We start from the raw sequence: 24,727 nt of genomic DNA on the forward strand, positions 1-24,727 counted from the left end.
CCCCGGGCCTCAATCTGAACCCCCGTGCATCTGAGTCTGCCCGGCACCCACAGGGGTACAGCCAGGTCTGCCTGGAGGTGTGGAGGACACTGGCGTGGGGCTGGGGGCCCGCCTGGGCATCTTCGGCTCCTGGGCTGCTTGTCCCCAGGGCACAGGTCGGCAGCCTCGGTGGCTGGCAGCTTCCATTGTGGATGGCAGCTGACTCCAGGGGATGGCAGGAAGAGCTTCCCAGGCAGCCTGTTGAGCACCACGAGGAAGCGCAGATGCTGGCGGCACCTGTCTTTTCGAACTGCCCCAGGCCCCGCACCTTCCACTCTCCTGCCGGGCGCATGGAGCCACCGGGAGCAGCTGGCAGCCTTGGTGGTCTTGGTGGCCTTCCGAAAGGAAAGCTTCTCAAGAGACATACAACCCAGCCTCCCTGGAGCCCGAGCATCTGTGCCCAGAGACCACCCAGCTGCGGGCAGCTTGCAGACACCGGGGCACCCATGAGCACCCCCGGGGACCAACAGACTCAGCCCTGTGTGTAAACAGATTGACACGCGTCAAGGCTCCATCCCAAGGCCCGGCCTGCAGCCAGGAAACACCCCCGTCTCCTTAGAACGCACGGAGCCGGCCATGAAATTAACCTCGTGGCAATTGTTTTCCCACCCGTTTGATAGCCCAATGTCAGCTCATCTGTTAGAAGGAAATAAAAAAGTCAAGGCTAAATGTACAAAAAATTATGATGGAAGTCCTAAATAAAGCAGGCTTATTGAGTCAAAAATCAATCAATCAATAAGGGAGTGGATTAGGAGCACCTCATAAGCCCCAAAGAAATAATTTGCCCAAACACCGGGATTTAGCAGTGGAGGACCAAATTCCAACACTTTTAGGAAGTAAATAATGAAAAATCAATTCAAAGAAAAAACAGATCAAGAACCCTGGACTCTGACACATTTATTGCTGAATACCATTTCTCGGCTGACCCGAAAACTTCGGAAGGTGTTTATTTACTTTCAACACCTTCCAGAGATCAATATTTTTAATTTGGATCCGAGTTATTATTTTTCACATCACAGCAGCGGGGAGCAGAGTAAAGTGCTCATATTTTAGTGCTAAAAAGATCGATACGACAGTTTCACCTTCACTGCAGCCCCAGCTGCACATCATCGCGTCCCGCGGGGCTGCAGGTGCTGGGGCCGGGGAGCAGGTCATTACCTGCCCGCTGAGCAGACAGCCCGTGATTTAGCGGAGCACGAAGGGCCTGGTGCCCTCAGAAAACCAATCTCGCCCCCTCTCACTTCATCAGGCCTGTCTTGCCCCCAGGCAGGTGAGGAGGCAGCGAGCCCCAGGGCAGGGCTGGAACCCTAAGGCAGATGAGCTTCCTCATCATAAACGCGTTTGCCTTTCCTTCCCCTTCTCTGGATCAAAGAACATCCGTAAACTCCATCAATTTTCCATAAATTCCCCCTAAAGTCTTATTTAGGAGAACGAGAGTGGAAGGGGGAGCTCACAGAGGAGGAGGAGGAGGGAAAGCAGAAGGGCCTCTCCCAGGAAGCAGCGAGCATCCCATTCCTGGGCCACCACTGGGTACTGGGGACCCCCACCCCAAGAGCACCAGGGCCACTGCCTGGGGGCCATGCCGAGAGCCTGCCTCTTACAGACTCCAGAGCTGGGGGTGGGGGCCGTGAGCTGCCATGCACAGCACTTGCAAAGGGCATCTGTGCCCCACTTCACTCTCCACAGACCCCAGTCGCGGGGGGGGGCAGACCCTGCTCTGCAGGAGGCCTGGGCCCCTGGAAAAGCCTAGAAGCCACCAAGGCACGAGCAGAGTCCACCATGGTGGTGCTTGCAGGTCATTCATGGTGCCAGCAGAGACCTGCCCTCCGAGAGGGGTAAGCCCCTGGTTGGTGACCAGCGGCCAGGTGCTGTGGCCACCCTGCCCAGCAGGCCTTGTAGGCTCAGAGTTCTGCTCTGAGCCCAAGAGCCGTGAGTTAGCGGGCGGCACGGCTTAGCACGTGTACAGGGCCGTCCTGGCTGAGGCGGCCTCCTGCCTCTGGGGCCACTCCACACGGAGGCCTCCTCCACAAGGAGCTCGGACTTCACTCTCTCTTGCTCAACGCCTCGGCTTGTTGCTGCCCCAGACCCAACTAGGTCATCGGACCCCAGGCTCAGGCCTGCCCAAGTCCTAACACAGCCCTGTCGCTGCTGTTTACCCAGAGACTCCTGGCACATGGGGTCCCACAGTTCCCCACATGCACCATCTGGGCTGAGTGCCCAGGCCCGTGGAGCCCTGCTGCATAGCAAAGGGTGCACACACCTCTGGGCCACCTGAGCAGCTGTGGAAGGGCAAGGGTCTGCACCGCCCTGGGCCCCTCCAAACTGTCTCCATCTGCTGCATGTGAAAAACCATCTCAGGAGCCCGGGGCAACCCTGCTTGGTGCTCTCCAGGACCGGCTCCCCTGGCCCAGCTGGCTGGCTGCACCTCCAACCCCTCCTTCTGTCTGCCTATGTGGCCACAGAGGGGCTCAGGCAAGAGGCGAGGTGGGGTGGCCCACACAGCCACCTCCTGTCCCCAGCTGCTCCTCCAACCCCCTCTTCTGCTGACTCCTTGACTCCAGCTGGGGTCTTGTGCAGCAGGTACCTTCCCAAGCAGGAGGGACCCTCCGAGGAGCAGGCACTCTCTGAGCAGGTACAGCTGGCGGGGGCAGGGGTGTCCCTGGAGGCAGTGTGTCCGCCAGGCCACACCTTCTCAGCCCTCTCCCAAAGCTATCTTAATTGTATCAGCAGATAAACCCTTCTGCTCCAACTTTAAGCCATTTTAAAGGCATAGTTTCTTCAGACTTCTTCTGGGTGGGCGGATGAAGACGAGAGCGGGGCTTTCCTTCTCACACCCTGACCCCACCACCACCTTCCCTCTAGGAGCCAGGGCTTTCAGTCCGGTCAGGACAGTCCTGGGGATGGGCCCCAGCAGTGCTCACAGCTCCCAGCAGGAAAGCTACTGAAGCAGCTGAGGCTTTGAGAGGCCACAGTCAGTGCTGGGAGGCCTTGAAGAACCTGCTGCAGGTGCCCACGCCAGGCCCTCCCGGCCCCACCAGTCTGCGTGGGACCCATGCCCACAGCCAGCCACAAGGCTTCAATGGTACTAGAGCCCAGGACACAGGCTGGGACCTACACTCAGGCGCCTGCAGCCCCACGCAGCCTCTCTGGGAGGGATGGGTGACAAGTGAGCCAGAGCCATGGATGGTAAGTCACCAAGCCGAGCTGGGAGGATGGGGTGGCCTTGGCTCCTACCAGGCCCCACTCAAGCCTCAAGTCACTAAAATAAATACGGCCCCCCATTCATCCTCTGGGCTTACCAGGTAGGCCAAATCAGCAGCAAAGCCCAGCGACAGGCGCCCCACCCCTCCCGCTACAGGGCTCCACTCCCGTGGTGAAACTAGACGCGGGTGAGGTTAAACGAAAATGAATTCGCAACCTCTTCCTCACATAACCCTCGTGGAAGCTGGAGTTCAGGAAAGCCGTTACCCTGCGTCCTCTGGCCGACGTCGGCTCTCCGGGTGCTGAGTGATGTGTTCGTGGAGCTCCCTGCGTGCCCGGCAGACGAGACACGGGATTTCTGTGATGTTGGAGCTTTGGATCAATAGACACTTGGCAGCCCTGGAAAGCCTCGCCTAGGCACTTCTTCAGTGTCGAGGCCTGTGTGGGAGGATGCACCGCGGTGGCTAAGAAATTTCTCTGGGTACCAGCGTGGTGCTGAGACCTCCACGGGGGGGGGGCTTCCTCCGAGCCCTGTCTACAGGTGGACATGTGTTCCGGGGTAGGGACACCAGGCTGAACCCAGGAGCAAGGGCTCTGACAAAGGCGCTTCAGGGATGAGGCACACGGACCGCCTGGCACTCAGGTGTCTTCCAGCCTGGCTCTCGCCACTTTTCCATCTTCCATGTGGGTGCAGAGCTCGGGACTCAGCCTGGGCACCTCCTGGGGCCCTCTGCCCTGAGCCAGGCCCACCTCGCCTGGCGGAGTCGGTGCATGTCCATCCCAGCCTCAGCCTCCCAAAGTGCTGGGATTACCGGCGTGAGCCACCGCGCCCGGCCTAATATCCTCATTTTTTAAGCATTAAAAGTTGCCTTCTGATCATCTCCGGAAGGAAACTCTCAGGTGCTGCGTGGGCGCCATCTCCTGGTGGCAATGGGCACCTGCAGGTCGCTCAAAGCCCCTCAGGCGCGTCCCCCCCACAGGCTCACGCGCCAGGCGCAGCTTCAGGTTCAATCGCCTTCTGGGAACAGGCCACTATTTTCTGATCCCTATTAATACCCATGACAGCATTTATGTACAAGATAAATTCATTTCAATTTCCTTTTTCAATTAATGGCCTATTATTTGAACCAGACTCAGCTAAAAATATTGCTCCAATACCATCAATCTTGTTAAAGTTAAATTTTCCTCCCTCTGACAGCCAGAGGGCACCCGGCTGGGGCAGGAGGGTGATTGTCTGGCTGGCCGCTGCTGCCCAGCTCTGCCCAGGACCCCGGGGGAGTCGGGCCCCGCCACACAGACACCCCGAGGGCCCCCAGCAAGACCAGGCCACTGAGGCAGCCAGTGGTGGCCCAGGGGGCAGCGTTCCGGGGTCCGCCGGCCCAGTCTCAGTGACAAAACAGGGATGACAGGCCTGCCTGGAGCCAGCTTGGCATGAGCTCCTAACTGGGCATCTGGGGCATCCCGGACCCTCCCACCTGCCAGGCAAGGCTGCCCTCCACCATCCACCTGGCCTAAAGCCTCACTCAGGGCCGTGGCTGCGGGACAGACCAGGTCCGTGCCCAGACAGGGAAGCCGGGGCTAGAGCCCACTGAGCTGAAGGGCGGCAGCAGAGTCACAGGAGCTCCCGCCAGGGCCCAGTTCCCCGAGAGCAGGCCTGAGACCCACTCTCACTCCGTCCCATTCTCTAGAAACCCCCGTCATGAGGGTGACTGGAGGAACAGCCTCGGGGCCTCAGACCCAGCACAGCTGCCTCTGGGTGGCCTGTTCAGCTGCGCTGGTGCCCCGCACCCTGGTTTCAGACATCTCAGAGACCTAATCGGGAAGCGTGTGCGCTGAAGAATGGGCTGCCAGGCCCACATCACTGTTGAGCACTTTGAGGAACCAGGTACACAGCAGCTTCTTGAGGGGAGGGGCCCGGCCCAGCCCCTGCGCTTCCTCCCCCGAGAGGCACCTTTCCTTTCACAGGTGGGGCCGTGCTCCCCTCGCTGAAGGCTGCTGCAGGATCTATAGCGGGTGCAGACTATTTTGGCATCTCACAGATTTTGAAGGTTCTAGCTTTTCACATAATTTAAAATATGTTGTAATTTCTTTGGTGACATTCTCTTTGACTTGGGATTATTAATAAACAAGTTAATTTCCAAATATTTGAGACTTTTCCATAAATCTTTTTTATTTACTTCTAATTTAATTCTTTTTGGTAAGAGAATGCGTTTGTATCATTTCCATCTCACAGAGGCGGGGGCAAGGTCTTTCTGGAACCAGACTCATGTGCCCTGGCGACTGTTTTGCTGGAACCACCTAGGGCCAGGGAGGACCCCTGGAAAGACGGGAGAACGACCCCAGAGCTCGTACAGGGCTGGCACGGCCTGTGCCCGGCAGCCAGGTGCAGATGCCCAGACACGCACGCCAGGCAGAGTCTCGGGTGGACCTGAGCCCTTAAGCACAGGCTGCTCGGGACCCACCTGGAAAACCCTGAAAGCCAGGTGTGGAGGCAGCCGCAGCCCTCGGGGGCCTGAAGAAGGTTTTGCTGAGGCTTTTGCCCTCCTGTGGAAAGACGTTTTGGTGGAAACAGAACCACAGCATGACGGCTGCCCCTCCGCCAGCCCATGTGTGCCTCACTCTCAGGTATCCCAGCCAGGCTCAGACAGACGGAGAAGCCTGCTCTGGCCAGGGCCCAGCACACGGGTGCCTTCTGTCTGTGGCTGCATCCACCACTGCTGTGGCTGGAGAGCCTGAGATGCCAAGGGTGCGGGTGACGGGCACTGCTCCTCCGCCCACCTGCACATCAGCCAGCAGGAGGGGACTGTGGGGTCCTCCCGCGGTGCAGAGCCTCCTGTCTGTCTCCATCCAGCCCTGTTGGTTTCGCGTCTAAGTGAGCTCTGGTATTAGGGGCGCACATTCACGACCGCTATGTCCTCCCAAAAAGCTGACCCCTTATCATCGTGAAACGACCGCTCTCAGCCCCAACAACACGCTCATTCTGAGGGCACCCTGACATGCAGACAGCCACTCCTACTTTCTTCTAACGACCGTTTTGCAAGGTACATCTTCTTCCATCCCTTCACTTTTAAAATACCTGTGTCTTTATATTTAAAGGAAGCTGGAAAGAGCTGAGCGACGGTCCCCATGAGGAAGAGGTAGCTGGCGACTGGCACAGATGAGGCTCCCACAGCAGGACGGCACGCAGAGGTGGGGAGCAGAGCCCCACTCTTCCGAGGATGACAGGTGGCAAGGAAAGGCCTTCATGTAACTTGCTTTCAGCAATTGGACCTTGGCCTGAGTTGGTATGTTTATTCGGCTTGAAGCTTGTTGCAGTATTTGGATCTTTTTGCAAGTTTCAAGAACTTGTGAAGATCTGAGCCATGACATCTGTAAGCATCGCCCTGTCTGCCTCCTTTTCCCGCTCCTCCTGGGGCTGCAGCCACACATGTTAGGACACCTGGTATTTCACGGTGATTTCTATCCACTTTTCAGTCCTTCTCCCTGTTTCACTTTAATTGTGTGGCTGTCTTCAAGTTCAGTCACCTTCTTTTTTCTTCTGCATTGTCTAAGTTGCTGCTCACCCAGTGGTATTTTTCTTTTTCATCTGAATAAGCCCCCACTTGGGAAACACAGGACATTGGGTCATGGCAGAGGAGAGTGACAGGGTCAAAGAAGCTGCCATTTTACGGAAAGGATGGCAGAGCTGAGAGAAAGAAGCCGGTAGGGAGGAGGGACCAAGGGGGAGAGGGAGGAGGGACCAAGGGGGAGAGGGAGGAGGGACCAAGGGGGAGGGAGGAGGGACCAAGGGGGAGGGAGGAGGGACAGGGGGAGGGAGGAGGGACCAAGGGGGAGAGGGAGGAGGGCTGACAGGAGGAGCTACATCCTGAGCACAGGGGTAAGAGCCTTGACTCTGGTGTGAGTGGAGGCCCTGCGGCCCCCATGTGCCCCACAGAGCATGAGGAGAGGCCGCTTGTGTGTGGGCAGCTGCTTGATAGGGCGAGGCTCAAAGACCGAACAGGGGATTCCCAGGATTGTACAGACTCCACTACTGGTGGGGACCATGCGTGGCAGCTGTGTGACCATCTAAGGGACAAGGACATTGATTAACTGGCACTAGATGCCCAAACAAGTGAGATGGCCCTTGAACCCAAAGAGCAATGACAGTCCTTCCCGCAGGGCAGGGGGGCACTGGAGAGCGAGACCCTCAGCACTGCGGCCCATGGGGGCCTACCTGGGAGAGGGCAGATTAACAAGGGCCTGTCAAGCGACGGCAGGATGACGGCTAGTGGGCGCTGATGCTGGGGACAGATGGCCAGAGATGGAGGAGAAGGATGCAGGGCCTCCCCAGAGACGGGGGGAGACGGATCCAGGCCGGGGGACCCAGGGCTTCCCCAGAGACGGGGGAGATGGACCCAGGCCGGGGGACCCAGGGCTTCCCCAGAGACGGGGGAGATGGACCCAGGCCAGGGGGACCCAGGGCTTCCCCAGAGACGGGGGAGATGGACCCAGGCCGGGGGACCCAGGGCCTCCCCAGAGACGGGGGAGATGAACCCCAGGGCCCGGGACCCAGGGCTTCCCCAGAGACGGGGGAGACGGATCCAGGCTGGGGCACCCAGGGCATAAAGACAGGATTTAAGATGTGGGTCTCTGAACCAACAGCAAGTTATTCACGACCTGCAGAGTGTCCCCTCCTCTGAGGAGCTTCCTGCCCCTTCCCAGACACCTAGTGCCTGTATCTCTGTGGCTGCCACGTCCACCGGGGCCACCCTCTCATGTGTCCACCTGACAGAGGACCACAGAGGAGGGACAGGTCTTTCCCAGCCCTGTGGAAGGCTCTGTTCCACTCCCCCTGCGCTCACCCCGAGGAACAGCCTCTCTCCGAGGCAGGACGCCGCCCCACCCCTGCACACTCAGGGCTCAGGAAGGGACGGACCCAGCATGGGAACAGGGCTGGCGACAGTGGCTCTTGAAGCAATCCCGGCTGCCGTCCAACCTCTCATCTACACGCCCGGAGCCACGGACTCCCTCTTATTTTCACGCACGCTGAGGCCCTGGGCCTCTCCCCGGCTGTCACTCCCCAACTCCCGCTTGGGCTTGGTCTGGAGCCCCAAGACCCTGTGCGTGCTGGGCCACCTTCCCTGCCAGGCCAGCCATGGGCTCAGACCACCAAACAGGCTGCGGGAGTGCCAGGCAGGGCGGCGTGAGCGAGGCTTCAGGCAGGGAGCACCCCGACCCCTCTCCATTTACACAGACGAAGGGCTGGCTTCCGCCAAGGCCAGCCTGTCTGACCCCTGCACCAGGCAGCGGGAGGGACTCACCGTGAAGTGCTCCTGGGATTTGTAGTTTTCGTCCAGGTAGACTCGAGCCCTGTTATATTCTTTCATCGCATCACTCGACAATAGTTCTCTGGAAGGAAGAAAGTAAGTTCCTGAGGAAAAGCCACACAGATGCCTTGCACCTCATGAGACGCCCACAAGGTATAAGAGGGGCCCCAGCGCATGGGCACATCACCGTGAGACCGTCCACCTGTGACAGGCAGAGGGCAGGGAATGGCGGCAGCCACCGCAGGAGCTGGCCTCACGTTCAGCTCTCAGCATGTGCAGAGCTCAAGCTCCCGCAGGCTCTGGTCTCCACGCAGCCCGTGAGATGCCGGGGTCTGAGGCATCCCAGGGATGGAGACATTGAGAACTCACCCAAGGTCTCATGCCAGGGAAGTGCAACTCCAAGCTCTGGGGGCTCTCCTGATAGCTCACACTTGGTCTTAAGAGAGAAATTGGACCCCCAATAGCCACCAGCACACACAGGTTGGGGCACATGCACCCCAGGGCCCAGGTAGTTCTGTCCCCATCTGCTCCTCCCAGAAGTGGCAGTGAGGATGGTGGTTGTTGCCACGGCCTTGCAACCACACAGGAGGGAAAGGACCTCTGGACATGCCATTGTCCCCGATCGTTCATCCTACTGGTCACATTTTATCATCAGGAAGGCCTTAAGGAGACCAGCTCGCCACCATCTCTGCAAAGCATGGCTGCACAGGAGGCCACCACACACCCCCAGAGCCCGTGAACGGAGGACGAGGCCCCATCTGCCCGGCCCCTCCACGGAGACAGTACATCATCCCCCTACCCACGCTTGCTTATTCAAGCCCGTGGGGAGAGAGGAGACCAGCACCCTGTGATCCAGCCAGTCCCTGTGTCAGGAAGAAGGGGGGTCCACATTGAAGGAAATAAAACTGCACCAGTAGAGAAGGCAAGGCAAAGAATGCCTTGACAGACTCACACTGATCCCCAGGTGGCTTAACTGTTGGCAAACACAACCTTCAACATGCTTTAAAGGAAGAAAACAGGGCTCAAACACTAAACAATGTAACATTCGCAATGTCTGGCATCCTATCGAAAATAACTTGATATGAGAAGCAGCAACACTATGTGAATGTGTCCCGTCATCTTGTGAAGAAGCCGTCAACAGAAACAGACCCGGAAGAGGCAAAAATGACGGAGTGAGCTGAAAGCAGCTGGAAACAGTCACTGCAACTGTGACCAGAGAGCGAAGGGAACGCACAGACGGAAGGAGACGCGAGGACAGGGAGAGCACACGTGAGGCTTCTGGAAGGAGCAGACAAACACAATGTCAGAAATAAAACGAATTGACTGCATGGACCTAAGAGAAGATCAAAATCTGCAACAGAAAAGAGCCCGGCCACTTAAAAACACAGCAACAGAAGTGATCCAAACCGAAACACAGGGAAAATGAGCTGAAAACAATCAGAAGAGCTTTAGGGCCCTGTGGGGCAGAACCAGGCAATCTAACATCAGGTAACTGGAGCCTGAGAACAAAAGAGAAGGGAAGGAAAAGAAAAACAGTATTTAAAGAAATAACGGACAAACTTTCCGCAAATTGGATTGAAACGATAAACGCACAGACTGCAAATGCTCAAACGGCCCCAAGCAAGATAAACATAAAGAACATCAAAGCAAAGTACAACATAATCAGGTTGCTGCAGACCAGCTATAAAGACAAAACCTAGCAGTGGAGGAAAGGGCACATTATATACAAGAAAATTAAGACAGAACAATGGTGAGATTCTCACCAGCAACAATGCAATACAGAAGACAATGGGGCGATATCATTAAAGTAGTGAGAGGAAAAAAAAATTGACAAGCTAGAATTCTATTTACAACAAAAACAGCTTTCAAAAATGAGGACAAAGACCTTTTTCAGATAAACAAAAGCTGAGAAAATTCATGAGCAGCTGACTTGTGCTAAAATAAATGTTAAAGAACGTTCTTCAGGCAGAGGGAGAAGGGTGCCAGATAAAAACCAGAATCCACACAAAAGGGCAGAAGGCACTGAAGGCCAGTGAACTGGTCCACATCAAGGGCGTTTCTCTCACGTCTTAATCTTTTAAAAAGAAAATTGTTTAAAGCAAAAATCGTAACGCTGTACATTAGGCGTAAAGAGCAGAGGAAGGAAACACACATGGCATCGCAGGGACACAAGGCCGTGGGGGCCACACTCCGCTGGGAAGCTCTCTCACACCACACACAGCAGCATCGTTCCCATCCGGCCCGCGGCGTCCTCGCCTGCTGTGAGGGCGGCGTCCTCCGTGCTCAGGGTCCATCCCCACTTTCTCTCCTCTGGAAGGTGCCCCGCTTCCCAACAGGGGCTGCTTTCCTTCTGTTACTGACTTACTGAGTTCTTCATATATTTAAACACTAGTTTTTGTCAGTAAGGTGTGCCGCAGGTATCTTTTCCCGAAGTGGCTGAATTTTGACTTCATTTTGAGTGACTTCATTTTGAGTGCCTTTTCGTAAGCAAATGCTTAGTTCAAACCTGGCCACATTTTCAGCCTTCTATTCTGTAGGCTGCACTTCCTGCACATTTTAAAAGAAATCTCTCATCCCAAAACTAGAAAGATTTTCTCCTATATTTTAGACTGAAATTTTTAATGTTGCCTTTTACATTTACATAATTAATACAACTGACATTCGTCTTATGTAGGGTGAGTGAGAAGGGGCTGCTTATGACACAAAGCAGGGATCCAATTTCATTTTTCCCAACACAGGACACCAATGATCCCGTGCCCCTGCCCATGTCCCCACCCATCCTCCTCCAGGTGCAGCTGTGAGGGTCTGGGCGGGGCCTCGACTCCGCTCTCCGCTCTCTGGGCTGCGCACCTGCCTCTATCCGCTCTCCTCTCCCGGCCTGCGCCATGCCACCTGCCCCACTGCTTCTTCGGAATGAGCCCTGGGATCGAGCTGGGTGAGAACCCACCTTGCTTTCCTTCAGGATTCTTTTAACTATTCTTGACCCTTTGCTCTTATATGGCAATTTTGGTATTAGTCTGTTGAGTGTTAGGAAAAATGCTGCTAAGATTTTGATTAAAACTGCCTGAAACTGGCCAGGCGTGGTGGCTCACACCTGTAATCCCAGCACTTTGGGAAGCCAAGGCAGGCAGATCACAAGGTCAGGAGATCGAGGCCATCCTAGCTAACATGGTGAAACCCCATCTCTACTAAAAAAACACAAAAAAATTAGCTGGGTGTGGTGGTGGGCACCTGTAGTCCCAGCTACTTGGGAGGCTGAGGCAGGAGAATGGCGTGAACCCAGGAGGCGGAGCTTGCAGTGAGCTCAGATCATGCCACTGCACTCCAGCCTGGGCGACAGAGCAAGACTCTGTCTCAAAACAAAAAAAAAAAAAAAAAGAAAGAAAAAAAAACTGCCTTAAATTACTGATTATTTTGGGAAGTTGTGGCAGTTTTTTTTAGCAGCTGAAACCACTTTGTTCTGCTCAAGGACTCTGCACCGGGAGTTCAACACGGAGAGCTATGTCACTCCACGACCGCCGGGGACAGCAAGGATGCAGCGGCTGGGATCGTCTGAAGCCTCGCTCACACTCACACTGCCACCAGACCAGGAGGGCGCGACGGCTCTGCCCACAGCTCCCAACTCCAGGTGGCTGCGTCGACCCACAGAGCGTGGCAGCTGCGTCAGCCCACAGAGCGTGGCAGCTGCATCGGCCCACAGAGCGTGGCAGCTGCGTCGGCCCACAGAGCGTGGCAGCTGCGTCGGCCCACAGAGCGTGGCAGCTGCGTCGGCCCACAGAGCGTGGCAGCAGCGTCTGCCCACAGAGTGTGGCAGCTGCGTCTACCCACAGAGTGTGGCAGCTGCGTCTACCCACAGAGTGTGGCAGCTTTGTGAAGCTCTGCGATGTTGGGGGCTGGTCCCAGAAGCCCTCATGCTATGAAGAAGCCAGGGCTTGCCCAGGGTCTGGAGGTGGAGACGAGCCCCCAACATGGGAACGTGCCAAGGCCACCCTGTAGGAGACAAAGAGGATGGGCTTCACGGCTGCGGCCTCAGGAAAATACAGCAGACACTATTAGCAACAGCCTATAGGAGGCCCCATGTCTGAACACGAGCCTGCCCACCCCTACCTGCTCCTGTCCACTCCTGGATGCCCCAGGTCCGGGTGCCCCCTCTTCCCAGGCAGGACCCAGTTGGGCTGGCCCTGTCAGAAGCCTCAGGGCGTGAACATTGGGACTACACGTGGGGCACCTTCCTCCTAAACGATGGAGATTTCGCCTCCAAGGAGGATGGGCGCTCCCAGCCGACCTCCCTGAGACAGACTCCGCAGTGGGACGTGAACCCCGGCCACTGCAGGCCCAGGCCTCAGACACACACACACAGAGACGGCTCCACTGGTCTCTGGGGCTCACGTCCCCTGGCCCGAGAGCAGAGACCCTCGCCGTGTGGAGGCAGCAGGCTGTCACTCCGTGGCCTTCTGTCGCCGCCCCAAGGAGGCTTGCGGCCACACGTCTGGGCCACTCCTCTCTTTGGAAAACTGAAACTCAGCCAAGATGACCCCCAGGTGAGTCCTGAATGGTGAGGCTGGTGATCACAGTACCATGAAAACACCCCCGCCGGCACCCCACACCCCCGGGAAGTGGACACGCACCAGCACCTGCCCCTAGACTTACTTGACGAACTTGTCCACGTGGGACATGGAGGCCTCGTAGTTCTTCCCTCCAAACTCCTGACAGTGCAAGGCCATGAAGTGCGGCTTGTGTGTGTGCACGACCTGGAGGGAGAGAAGCACACTGTCAGGGTCGTCGGAGCCGTCCGCAGAGCCACACATGGCACCACCTCCTCCACCGCCCCCACGGCCTGGGAGCCACCAGGGTCTGGCAGAGACGGGGCCCCATGTCTGCAACCATGGGTTCTTCTGGACAGATTCTAGGAGTCACCTCGCCTTTGTGCTTCCAGTTATTTATATTTCCAGTGCTTTTCATTTTCCCATTACTATAAATTCCACAGAAAAGAGTCCAGATTTCTCAGAACCCTCTTCAATCATCTAGAGGCCTTTTTTCTAGTTAAAAAAAAGTGACGCATGCTTACTGCAGAGCATCTGGGAGCCTCAGGATCAACTGGTCACAATCTCACCAGGAAGTCAGCCATTAGCAACACCCAGGCACAACCCCAGCGAGGGTGCGCATGTGTGCATGCGTGTGTGGGAGCACATACCAGCATGTGTGCCGGAGCATGTGTGTGTACACATGTGCCTGTGTATGCATGTGTGTTCATGTGTATAGGAGGCAGGCACTCGGCAGCCTGTTCACAGCCTGGGAGGACGCTGACACACAGCCGCAACTCACGCAAGGTCACTTCTACTAAGTGGCAGAGCTGGGAACCAGAGCCTGACATCACGGCCACTGGTCGCTCTGCCCCGCCCACCCCACCAAGGCTCCCAGGCCCCCGACATGTCTCAGAGGTCCCCGGCAAGGATTCTGACTCAAGCAATCACCACTGCAGCGTGCTGAATCTGTCCCAAACTTTTACAGCTAAAGAGCAGTGCAGGCCGGGCGCGGTGGCTCACGCTTGTAATCCCAGCACTTTGGGAGGCCAAGGCTGGCCGATCACGAGGTCAGGAGATCGAACCATGGTGAAACCCCGTCTCTACTAAAAATACAAAAAAAAAATTAGCCAGGCATGGTGGCGGGCGCCTGTAGTCCCAGCTACTCAGAGAGGCTGAGGCAGGAGAATGGCATGAACCTGGGAGGCGGAGCTTGCAGTGAGCCGAGATTGCGCCACTGCACTCCAGCCTGGGCGACAGAGCGAGACTCCGTCTCAAAAAAAAAAAAAAAAAAAAAAAAAGAGCAGTGCAACAAATATCCTTGTCAGTGTGGCTTCCTGTGTGACCTGGCGGCTTCCACCAAGAGGCTCTGAGAGGACGCGCAGGCAGAGAATTCGGAGAGCGGATGCAGTATCAACATGGCTTCCCCTCCTTCCAGGTCCCCATCTATTTCCCACTGTCAGACCAGCCACTGCCCCGCACCACATACCTCGCCACTCACGGGAGTCCTGACAGCCGCAGGCCAGGACACGAACCGTCTCACCCGGGAGGAAACCCTGGGTGGGACACACGCGAGGCAGCCGGGGAGCTACACGTCACTTGAGCAGGACGAGAGGTGAGGCACCAATTGGCCCCGCTCTCCTGGAACGAAGGACGAGCAGCGCTTCCAAGGAGCAAGACCCCCAAAGGGCTCACTGTCCAGTGCTGGGGTGGTGGCGCCCCGACAGCCACCAAGGGCCCAGCAGGACAAGCTTCCTTCGAGGAGGGGAAAGGCAGGGAGAGAAGGGGCCGGTGCTGTCTGTACTGGGCTTGGGAGCCTGGAGGTGCTCACGACGACACGGCCCTCACCGTGAGCCAGGTGGAGCTGTGGGCATGGCCCACCTCGGAAGAGCCCAGCGGCCACGGTCCAGGGCACAGCTGAGCAAGTGGGCAGCCAGCAAGGGAAGACGGGCTCAGGCTGGGGAGACAGAAATGGCTCCGACCAGGTCTGGCGGACAGGCCCCGTTTGTGCTGCAGGTGAAGATGGACTCAGGCTGGGGAGGCAGAAACTGGGCTCTGACCATGCACCCTGGGCAGGCCCTGTCTGTGCTGCAGGTGAAGACGGGGCTCAGGCTGGGGAGACAGAAACAGCTCTGACCAGGCCCCGTGCACAGGCCCCGTCTGTGCTGCAGGTGGGAGCGGCAGCAGGAGACAAGGGCAGCCGTGCCTGAGTTCGCAGCAGCCTCTGCGTGGATGCACCGAGTGGGCCCCTCCCGCATGGGTGTGGGCGTGGGCTCCCCGGGCACTCAGGAGGCCAGACAGCCCACTGCCTTCAGGCCCAGGCAATGCACTCTCCCTAATAGACGGCCCAACGTGGTTCCCAAGGGCCAGCTGTCCCTCTGGGCTGTGCTCAAAACAACAGAAGTTCTGAAAACAGACAACCCTTGGTGCCGGTGGTCTGAGTGTTTCCGGTGGTGTGTTTCCAGGCTGTCTTGATGCACAGCTCTGGTTTCGTTGTGGCGTCTGAGGGTGTGGGAAGAGTGGGTGGGCTTGAGATCTGCCACGCCTCCCTGGCACGGAAGAGGCCTCACTGTGTCCACACGCCCGAGGACACCATGGGGCGATCGGCTGTGGGGTCACCAAGCTCTGGAGCCTCCACGACCCCCTGTGAGTGGGAGGCGACATCAGCACTTTCCTCACTCACAGGGCGCTGGGACCCAAGGTGACAGATGCCGTGGGCATAGTGGCGCAGGGCTGGGCACAGGAACCGACACTGGCTTTTGCTTCTATGCCAGAGCTCCTGGCCTTGGTCACAGCACCTCGAATGCACCAGCAGAATTAGTAACTCACATTATCCTCAGACCTGGGCCAGGCTGACGCTTTTATGCCCTTTGACTTCCTCTCATCCCCCATCCCTTCACCATTCCTGCTAGGTCTCAGAATCCAAACACTAAGCTGCCCGTCCTAAGACAACATATTTATTACACTTATAGTTTATTTAATTTAATTTTATTTCATTTGAGACAGGGTCTCACTCTGTTGCCCAGGCTGGAGTACAGTGGTGTGATCATAGCTCACGGCAGCGTCCAACTCCTGGGCTCGAGTGATCTCCCACCTCAGCCTCCCAAAATGCTGGGATTACAGGTGTGAGTCCCCACATCTGGCCTCAAAATCCTTCGGACCCGTGACTTCTCTCACTAGACTGCCTCAACTCCCGTACCACCCAGAGAAAGACAGTGGCAGTAGTACAATATTCACTGATAACTTGGGTGTGTTTAGGTTTATTTTGTGCCTTTCTTAGTCTTTAATAGTTGAATTCCTTCTATATACTAGCAGAGCTAACTGATTAAACCATACCTCTGTGGGGGAAAAAAAACCCTATATTCAATGTATCTTAATTGGTGAACCCAATGACCTTGCTAATTAATAGTATTTGAAACTAAATTTTAATAAATCACTAAGTTTAAATAAACAACTGAGGAAAATGACTCCTCTCTCCGTGACATTCATTTAAAGTCAACCATCTCCCACAGAGCGACCTGGCAACACCTGCTTTGTGCTGGACGGAACATGAGCTCAGCTACGTCAACAGCACATACTCTCAGTCTCCCCAAGCTGGCAAGGTTTCAAGCACGTGACAGAAAAGCAGGATGATGAAGAGTTACGACGTAAAATTGCCACCGAGCTTCATCGGCAGGTCTTTATCCTCACGTGCGGCCGCCCCTCCACATGGACAGTTGGGTCAGAAGTCTTACGTATATATTTTCATGCAGTTATTGACAAATGGTCCCACTAATTTAAACCAGAACAGCTTGGTTTCTCTGAAAAGCAAGTGTACGTTACATGGATGTGCTCCTAAGCACAGCCCCCACCAACAAAGGCCAGGCCTCCGCAGACAGAGGGGACCCCTGCTCCCGGCGTGATGGGGGAGGAGAGGGGGCTGTGACACACACAGCTCTGTAGGCAAACGCCATTACAAGAAAAGATGTGTCCTCGGATTCCAACAACCCCACGGATAACTAGATTTTACAGCATTTCCCGGGCTGTCACGGCAGGAGTGAGGCGGTGGAGAAACTGCAGCTATGCTGGCACAGCTGCCACATCAGGGGCCCTGGAACACCAGACGCACAGTGAGACACAGCCCTGATGCGAGAGGACTGCCGGCGAGCCGCGTGGAGAAGAACCGAGGACACCAGGGCTTCTCAGATGTCGTCCCCAGCCCGCCAGACACCGCACAGAGTAAGTGCTGCACGCTGGGGCTCTGCTGCCGCCCTTCTGCTGGAAACACCTCCACCCACTCCCCACGCCCCGGGCCTCTTCTGCAGACATGCTCCCGGCTGTCCCAGAAGGCCGCCCCTTCCCGCTGGACTCCCAGATGGCTTTGTGAACCTCCTTTTCCTCAGCAGTCACAGGCCGCTCTCCACATCCCCTCCCACTGGACCATGAGCCCTCTGAACCCTGACGCGCCAGCGCTGGTCCACACCGGGGAGCCCTGCTAGTGTGACCCACACCCTGCCCATGCACGGGGGTGATGACGCCCTCAAAGCTGAAGTGAGAGGACGCTTCAGAAACACAAAATGTTGCATCAGGAGAAGCCCAGGGTTCCCACACATCTACAACAGGTTACGGAGATGGGTACCCCAAACAGATGAAAGGCCACACTTCCTTTGAAAACCAAGTTATCAAAATGATAAGATCTTTACCATGAGAAGTTTCAGAAGAAAAGCAATGAACGACTATAGAAAAGAGCAGGGCACTGACTGGCAGCAAATGATGCTATCGTTCCTCCACACCCACAAATCAAACCACCTCCACGCACAGTTTACAACACGGGGCCCTTGCGCAGCTGTCCTGGAACAGACTGCAGGTGAGTTAACACCCAGTCCCTGGAGCTTCTGCTGAAAGACTGGGCTCAGAAAATCGCACTCTGGCACGGGGTCATCTCACTCCACAAAGGCACAGGCAAACTGTCTGAAGAATTCATGAAGGAGAAGGAAGACATCCTGGTTAGATCTATCCGGATAGCTGGACTAGTTAGCTGTATGGAGAAATGTAACTTCACATATTATAAACTCTGTCTAGGACACAGAATTATGGTCTAGCATGGATCAGCACAACAAGAAAGTTTATATCCATCAGTACATAATGAGCCTGAGAGCCTCCAGGCATTGGGCATCTTGAAATCAGGTGTTATTTTGAATCCCGACATTGTTTGGAAAACTGGCAAATAAGGGGAAACGGAGCAACGCATTATCCTGCCTTTCTTGGACAATCGGTGTCTCTGGAAAAGCACGGAGGACACAGTCCCTCTTTACAGAAACACTCCTACCAAAAAGTGAAAAAGAAATGGTAGAATTAGAATACAGCCATTTTACAATTCTTAATGACGCGATGGACGCAATGAATCGAGGCAGTGAACACCAGCGGCTGCTAATACCACAAAGAGACACAGACAGAGGGGTGAGCAGAGCACATGCCTCCTGATGAAAGCTGTACTGCCACGGCAAAGCATCCTGGCAGAAAAACTGAACCCATGTCAGATCTAGACGGAGGCTGATTCCAGGAAATGGGAGACAGCACGTTGGGCACAGCCACAGGACACCTCCAGCCACAGGACCACGGACACTGCGTGGGGGACACTGGACGCCTTCCACAGATAAGCACTGGCAAAGAGGGGTAAAGAAGAACAGGAAACGGCCGAGAGAAAGGAAAGTGTACAGAGACATGCATCAACCAAAAGACACTGCAAGGGCGTATCAGCAGGGGCTCCAGTTTTTCCATGGGAGCATGAGGCCCTTGGAGGCCATTATTCCCGCCGAGGACAACCACACACTAAAAACAAAACATGCGCCTGAGGAGGCTGAGAGGTAAAGAGAGGCAGACAGGCAGCGCCGGGAGTCAGAGCCTGGAGAAGTGATACACAGGGCGAGTCTCTTATTCTTTCCCTCTTCGGGCTTTGCCCAAGCCTGGGCCACACTTACGGGAACAGCAGAATGTGGACCCCACAAATCCAGAGGAAACCCACCCTCTCTCTGGCCAGAAGAGCAACAGAAAGAAGCGCAGGCTAGCTGGACGGTGCGGGGCAACCCTTGAGGGTAGAGCTAGGAAGAGGGAACACTAAGTCTGTGTATGAACCTGCGTGAGTCTCCAGTAACCCCAAACACACACGTGTGTGACAACCCACGTGGGCGAGCAGAGGCGCTGAGTGGTGAGGTGGGCTCTGACCAGCACCCAGCATGAGACTGAGCTTATGGTCTGTACCTCATCAGGGTGAATGCGTGCGTGCTGAGAAGAACTGTAAGAAAAGCCAGTGTCTATACAACACAGCATCCACAACGACCAGGACACAACCCTGAGTTATCGGAATCTGAAAACGTGGCCCGCGTTTAATAGAAAGAACGACAGACACTAAGACAACACCAATGTTGGACACAGCAGAGGAAGGTTTTCAAGCAACAACTACAACATGCTCCATGAGGTCAAAGTAAATACTCTTGAAATAAATGAAAAGATAGAAAATTTCAACAGAAACTATAAAGGAAACAAATGGAAATGTCGAAAACTAAAAACATTTATACAATATCTGAAATAAATGACCAGAAGGACTCGATGGTAAAATGAAGATGACAGAGAACAGCTGGGAAATCTGAAGATAAGTCAATAGAAATTACTGAAATCAAAGAACAGAAAGCACAAAGGTTTAGCAAAAGCCAGCAGAGCCTCCGGAAAATGGCATCACGTCTACTCTATGCATAGTCGGAGTGACAGAAGGAGAGGAGAAACAGATGGTGCGTGAGAAAAACACTTGCAAAAAACAACGGCCAAAATGCCCCCAAATTTAGTGAAAGACATACATTTACAGATTCTAGAACCTCAGTGAATGCCTAACAAGATAAATTCAAACAAATAACAAGATAAATTCAACGAAATTCCTATCTAGGCACATCTGTGCCACATTTTATCATAATCAAATTGAGGAAAACAAAGATATATTAATAGAAAAAACTTCTGAAACCAACTGGACAGAAGTAACAGAACACACATACAAGAAGGAGTCAACAATTCAAATTACCATGGATTTCTTATCAGGAAACCTGGAGGCCAAAAGACAGTGGAACAAGGCCTTTCAAGTGCTGAAGGAAAAAAAAAAGTCAACCCAGAAGTCATTATCTATTGAAAATATCCCTCAGGAATGAAGGCAAAGGGAAACATTTTCACACACAAAAAAACTAAGCGAATGTTCCACCAGCAGGTCTGCTGGAAACTGACGGCCGGCAGGGATGGAGGGGAATGATCCCGGGGCAGCCTGGATCTCCAAGAACAAGGAAAGGCAGGAAAATGGGAAGTATCTGGGTAAATATAAAAGATTACATTTTTTCTTCTTGGGTTCTTTAAAATACATAGAATGAGCCTCCAGGGTAGCTGAAGACAGCCTACTCCCAAAAATTTGCTCCCCAATTTTCTATGTAGGCAGGAGATGTGATATATAATGAATGTAATATATAAACTATGATATATATATATATATATATATATATATGTAACTTATATATAGAGAAAAACCCAAATTGCAGCCTCAGCGTGGCTTGAAGAAAAAGTGGAAGCTGCCAGGCTCAATGGCTCACAACTGTAATCCCAGCACTTTGGGAGGCCGAGGCAGGTGGATCACCTGAGGTCAGAAGTTCGAGACCAGCCTGGCCAATATGGTGAAACCCTGTCTCTACTAAAAATACAAAAATTAGCCAGGCGTGGTTGCAGGCGCCTGTAATCCCAGCTACTTGGGAGGCTAAGGCAGGAGAATCGCATAAACCCAAGAGGCAGAGGCTGCAGCGCTCTGAGACTGTGCCACTGCACTCCAGCCTGGGTGACAGAGCAACATTCTGTCTCAAAAAATAAATAAATAAAATAAAATAAAATTGGAAGCTGCAAATAGCAGTGAATAAAATTAGGAAAAATCCAGACTCCAGAAGGTGATCTCTCGGGCTCCGGGACTGCCCCCGCTGGGGTGCAAGGCTTTGTGAAGCACAAAGGCACAGCAAGAAACACCACAAGAGAGGGAAGGGAGACGCCAGGGAAGAGACACACAGAGAGTCACACAGGCAGCAAGTCCGGAGGCTGAAGATTCTGGAAGAGCATCCCAGCACATCTGAGCGTGGGTCGGAACACAAGGCGAGACTTAGAGGCCGCTGTGATTGAAAGTGGGAGGCCCAGCCTAGCAGGACAGCCATGATTCAAGGGCACTACTGGGACACTACCAACGAAGAAAAGAAAAAGATTTTTAAAAAGAGGGAGAAGTAGCAGCCCTGAGTCACCAGGTGGCAAAGGAGAAAGGAAGAAAAGGCAGGAAAAGAGGGACTTGAAAGAGAAAGAGCACCAGCAAATCAGAGAAGGAACAACCCCCAGACCCCAATCACTGCCCAACTTCCAAAGCCAGCGAATGCACTTGGACTTTGCAATACCGACAGAAGAGGGTGCTATTAAACTAGGAATCTTGCAAAACCCCTACTCCTGCTAAAGATGAGCAAAAGGAAGTCCCTACAAAACAGCTGTAAAAAAAAAGACAAAAAATTGTACACACACAAACTGAGGGAAACGTGCCCGACCCGAGGAAAACGACCGTGAGGCAGAACAGGACGGGAGGCCCCACTGCAGATAAAATCAAATCTACTCAAGCAGTTGAGAATATGAAAAACCACCTCACATCAGAGATGCGAAACTAAAATACAGAATGGACCACAGGGAGAGAGAGACGGAGAGCGCCCATCAACCTCGGGGGCAGCAGAGGCAAAGCACAGAACAGTCATGACAGAGGACGACAGCCACAGCAGGTGCCAGGAGAGTCGCTGGAAGGAAACCCCGACATGGGCATCAAAGCCAGAAAAATCCACTGAGAAAGCAAAATCGCGCAGAGAAAACAGCGTGAGAGAAGGAAGTGACCATGGGAGACAGGCAGAGAAGGAGGAACACCTGGAGGATCGGGGACCCAAAGGACACCCGAAACACCTACCATTTAAAACTATAACCCAGGAAAACTTCAAAACAGAAAAAGACCTGCACTTACACACTGAAAGGCTCACTGCATACTTGAGAAAATTAACCCAAAGCAATCAACTGCAAGATTTCAAAGATAAAGATAAGATCCTCATGGTCTCCAGGTAAAAAAGATCAATTAAACAATAGGTAGCTCATGCCTGTAATCCCAGCACTTCGGGAGGCCGAGGTGGGCGGATCAATCACAAGGTCAGGAGATCAAGACCATCCTGGCCAACATGGTAAAACCCCGTCTCTACTAAAAATGCAAAAATTAGCTGGGCCTGGTGGCGCATGCTTGTAGTCCTACCTACTTGGGAGGCTGAGGCAGGAGAATCTCTTGAACCTGGGAGGCGGAAGTTACAGTCAGCTGAGATTGTGCCACTGCACTCCAGCCTGGCGACAGAGCGAGGCTCCATCTCAAAAAGAAAAAAATAAAAATAAAAATAAAATGTAAAGAATTGGACCAGCACCAGTCTCTTCAAACCCAATATACGCACTAAGGCAACAACAGAATAACCTTTCCTAAACATCTCAGTGAAATGAGGCCTAAACCAGGGGCTATTTATCCACCAAAGCATCCTTCAAATTCCAAAACTATACAAAACAGTTTTCAACATACAAAAATTCGGGAAATTTTGTCCCCATCAGCCCTTTCTGAGGAATCCAGGAAGGCAGGGCTGGTTCTTTTCTGTAAATAACCAGATGGACACGGGAGCTCTGTGGTCCCTGCTCAGCAGTGCAAGGGCAGCCCCAAGGGACAGGAGCGACTGGGGGTGGCTGTGCATCCACAAACTCGATTTCCAAAGGCATGCAGCCGGGCACGATGGCTCATGCCTGTAATCCCAGCACTTTGTGAGGCTGAGAAGGGCAGATCACAAGGTCAGGAGATCGAGACCATCCTGGCTAACACAGTGAAACCCCGTCTCTGCTAAAAATACAAAAAATTAGCTGGGCGAGGTGGCGGGCACCTGTAGTCCCAGATACTCAGGAGGCTGAGGCAGGAGAATGGCGTGAACCCGGGAGGCAGAGTTTGCAGTGAGCCAAGATCACGCCACTGTGCTCCAGCCTGGGTGACAGAGCGAGACTCCGTCTCAAAAAAAAAAAAAAAAAAAAAAAAAAAATCTTTAAAAAGGCAAACAGCCAATGAAGAAATAAAAATGGAACACCAAAAAAAAAAAATAAATAAATAATTCAAAAGACAGCAGAAATGGGGGAAAAAGGGTAAAAAAAAACCAGTGTACAAACAGAAAAATAAAAAGTGGCAGACCCAGATTCAACCACATCAACAGTTATAAAAGGGTTAATGGTCCAGACTGGCACTGTGTTATCTAGATGTCACAAGTCAAATGTGGCTATTTAAAAGAAAATGAAATAAATGTTTAAAATTGAGTTCTTTGACAGCATGAATCACATTTCAAATGCTCAATCAAAAGCCACAGGTGGCCAGAGGCTGCCACTGTGAATACCACATACTGGAACTCTCTGTCATCAGGAAGTTCCGTTAGCTGAGGCTGTTCTGGACATTCCAATTGCAAGGCTGGGAGCTACAGGGTGGATAAAAACCAAGACTGAAGGACACGCTGCCTGTAAGAGACACACTTTCAGGATAAAGACACAAGCAGACAGAAAGCAAATAGAAAAGCACACACCACACCAGCCATGAGTCTGGGAGGGCCGCCGTGAGCCAGGCAGGGCTGCCGCCCAGAGCCTGGGAGGGCCGCCGTGAGCCTAGGAGGGCTGCAGTGGCAGCAACATTCATCGGACCAAGGCTCCAGGAGACGAAGAAGAACACTCGTGATGACCGAGACAACTCTCAGGAAGACAGCACAACCACAAATGTGTATGTGGCTAATAACAAAAAACACACTGGGCAGAAGTTGACAGAACAAAGGAGAAACAGACAATCCCACAACCACTGCAGGAGACTTTAGCGCCCTCCCTCGGCACTCAGTGGATCTAGACCAACACACACAAGCAGTCAAGACGCAGGACACAGTCAAGCTCCGTGGTCCACTTGGTACCACAGAAAACCACATCTGACACCTGCAGAACACAGAATGCACACTCCTCTCCATGGCACACTCACCAAGGGAGATGACATGCCTCTCTGTGGCACACCCGCCAAGGGAGATGACACTCCTCTCTGTGGCACACTCACCAAGGGAGATGACATGCCTCTCCATGGCACACTCACCAAGGGAGATGACATGCCTCTCTGTGGCACACCCGCCAAGGGAGATGACACTCCTCTCTGTGGCACACTCACCAAGGGAGATGACACTCCTCTCCATGGCACACTCACCAAGGGAGATGACACTCCTCTCCATGGCACACTCACCAAGGGAGATGACATGCCTCTCTGTGGCACACCCGCCAAGGGAGATGACACGCCTCTCTGTGGCACACCTGCCAAGGCAGATGACACTCCTCTCCATGGCACACTCACCAAGGGAGATGACACTCCTCTCCATGGCACACTCACCAAGGGAGATGACACGCCTCTCTGTGGCACACTCACCAAGGGAGATGACACGCCTCTCCATGGCACACTCACCAAGGGAGATGACACTCCTCTCTGTGGCACACTCACCAAGGGAGATGACACTCCTCTCTGTGGCACACCCGCCAAGGGAGATGACACGCCTC

The 24,727-nt window shown here is 54.0% G+C and overlaps 1 protein-coding gene across 1 annotated transcript in view; it reads right to left on the reverse strand.

Moving 5' to 3' along the window:
• INPP5A (inositol polyphosphate-5-phosphatase A) overlaps nucleotides 1–24,727 on the reverse strand; it is a 258,361-nt gene that overhangs the window by 131,501 nt on the left and 102,133 nt on the right. The window contains exons 3-4 of the mRNA XM_030805019.1: nucleotides 13,197–13,297; nucleotides 8,541–8,628 (exon numbers count right to left, since the gene is read on the reverse strand). Of these exons, the coding sequence (XP_030660879.1) occupies nucleotides 8,541–8,628; nucleotides 13,197–13,297 (189 nt within the window). The remainder of the gene's footprint in view (nucleotides 1–8,540; nucleotides 8,629–13,196; nucleotides 13,298–24,727) is intronic.

Source organism: Nomascus leucogenys, chromosome 3 (assembly GCF_006542625.1).
Source record: "Nomascus leucogenys isolate Asia chromosome 3, Asia_NLE_v1, whole genome shotgun sequence".
Lineage (NCBI taxonomy): Eukaryota > Metazoa > Chordata > Mammalia > Primates > Hylobatidae > Nomascus > Nomascus leucogenys.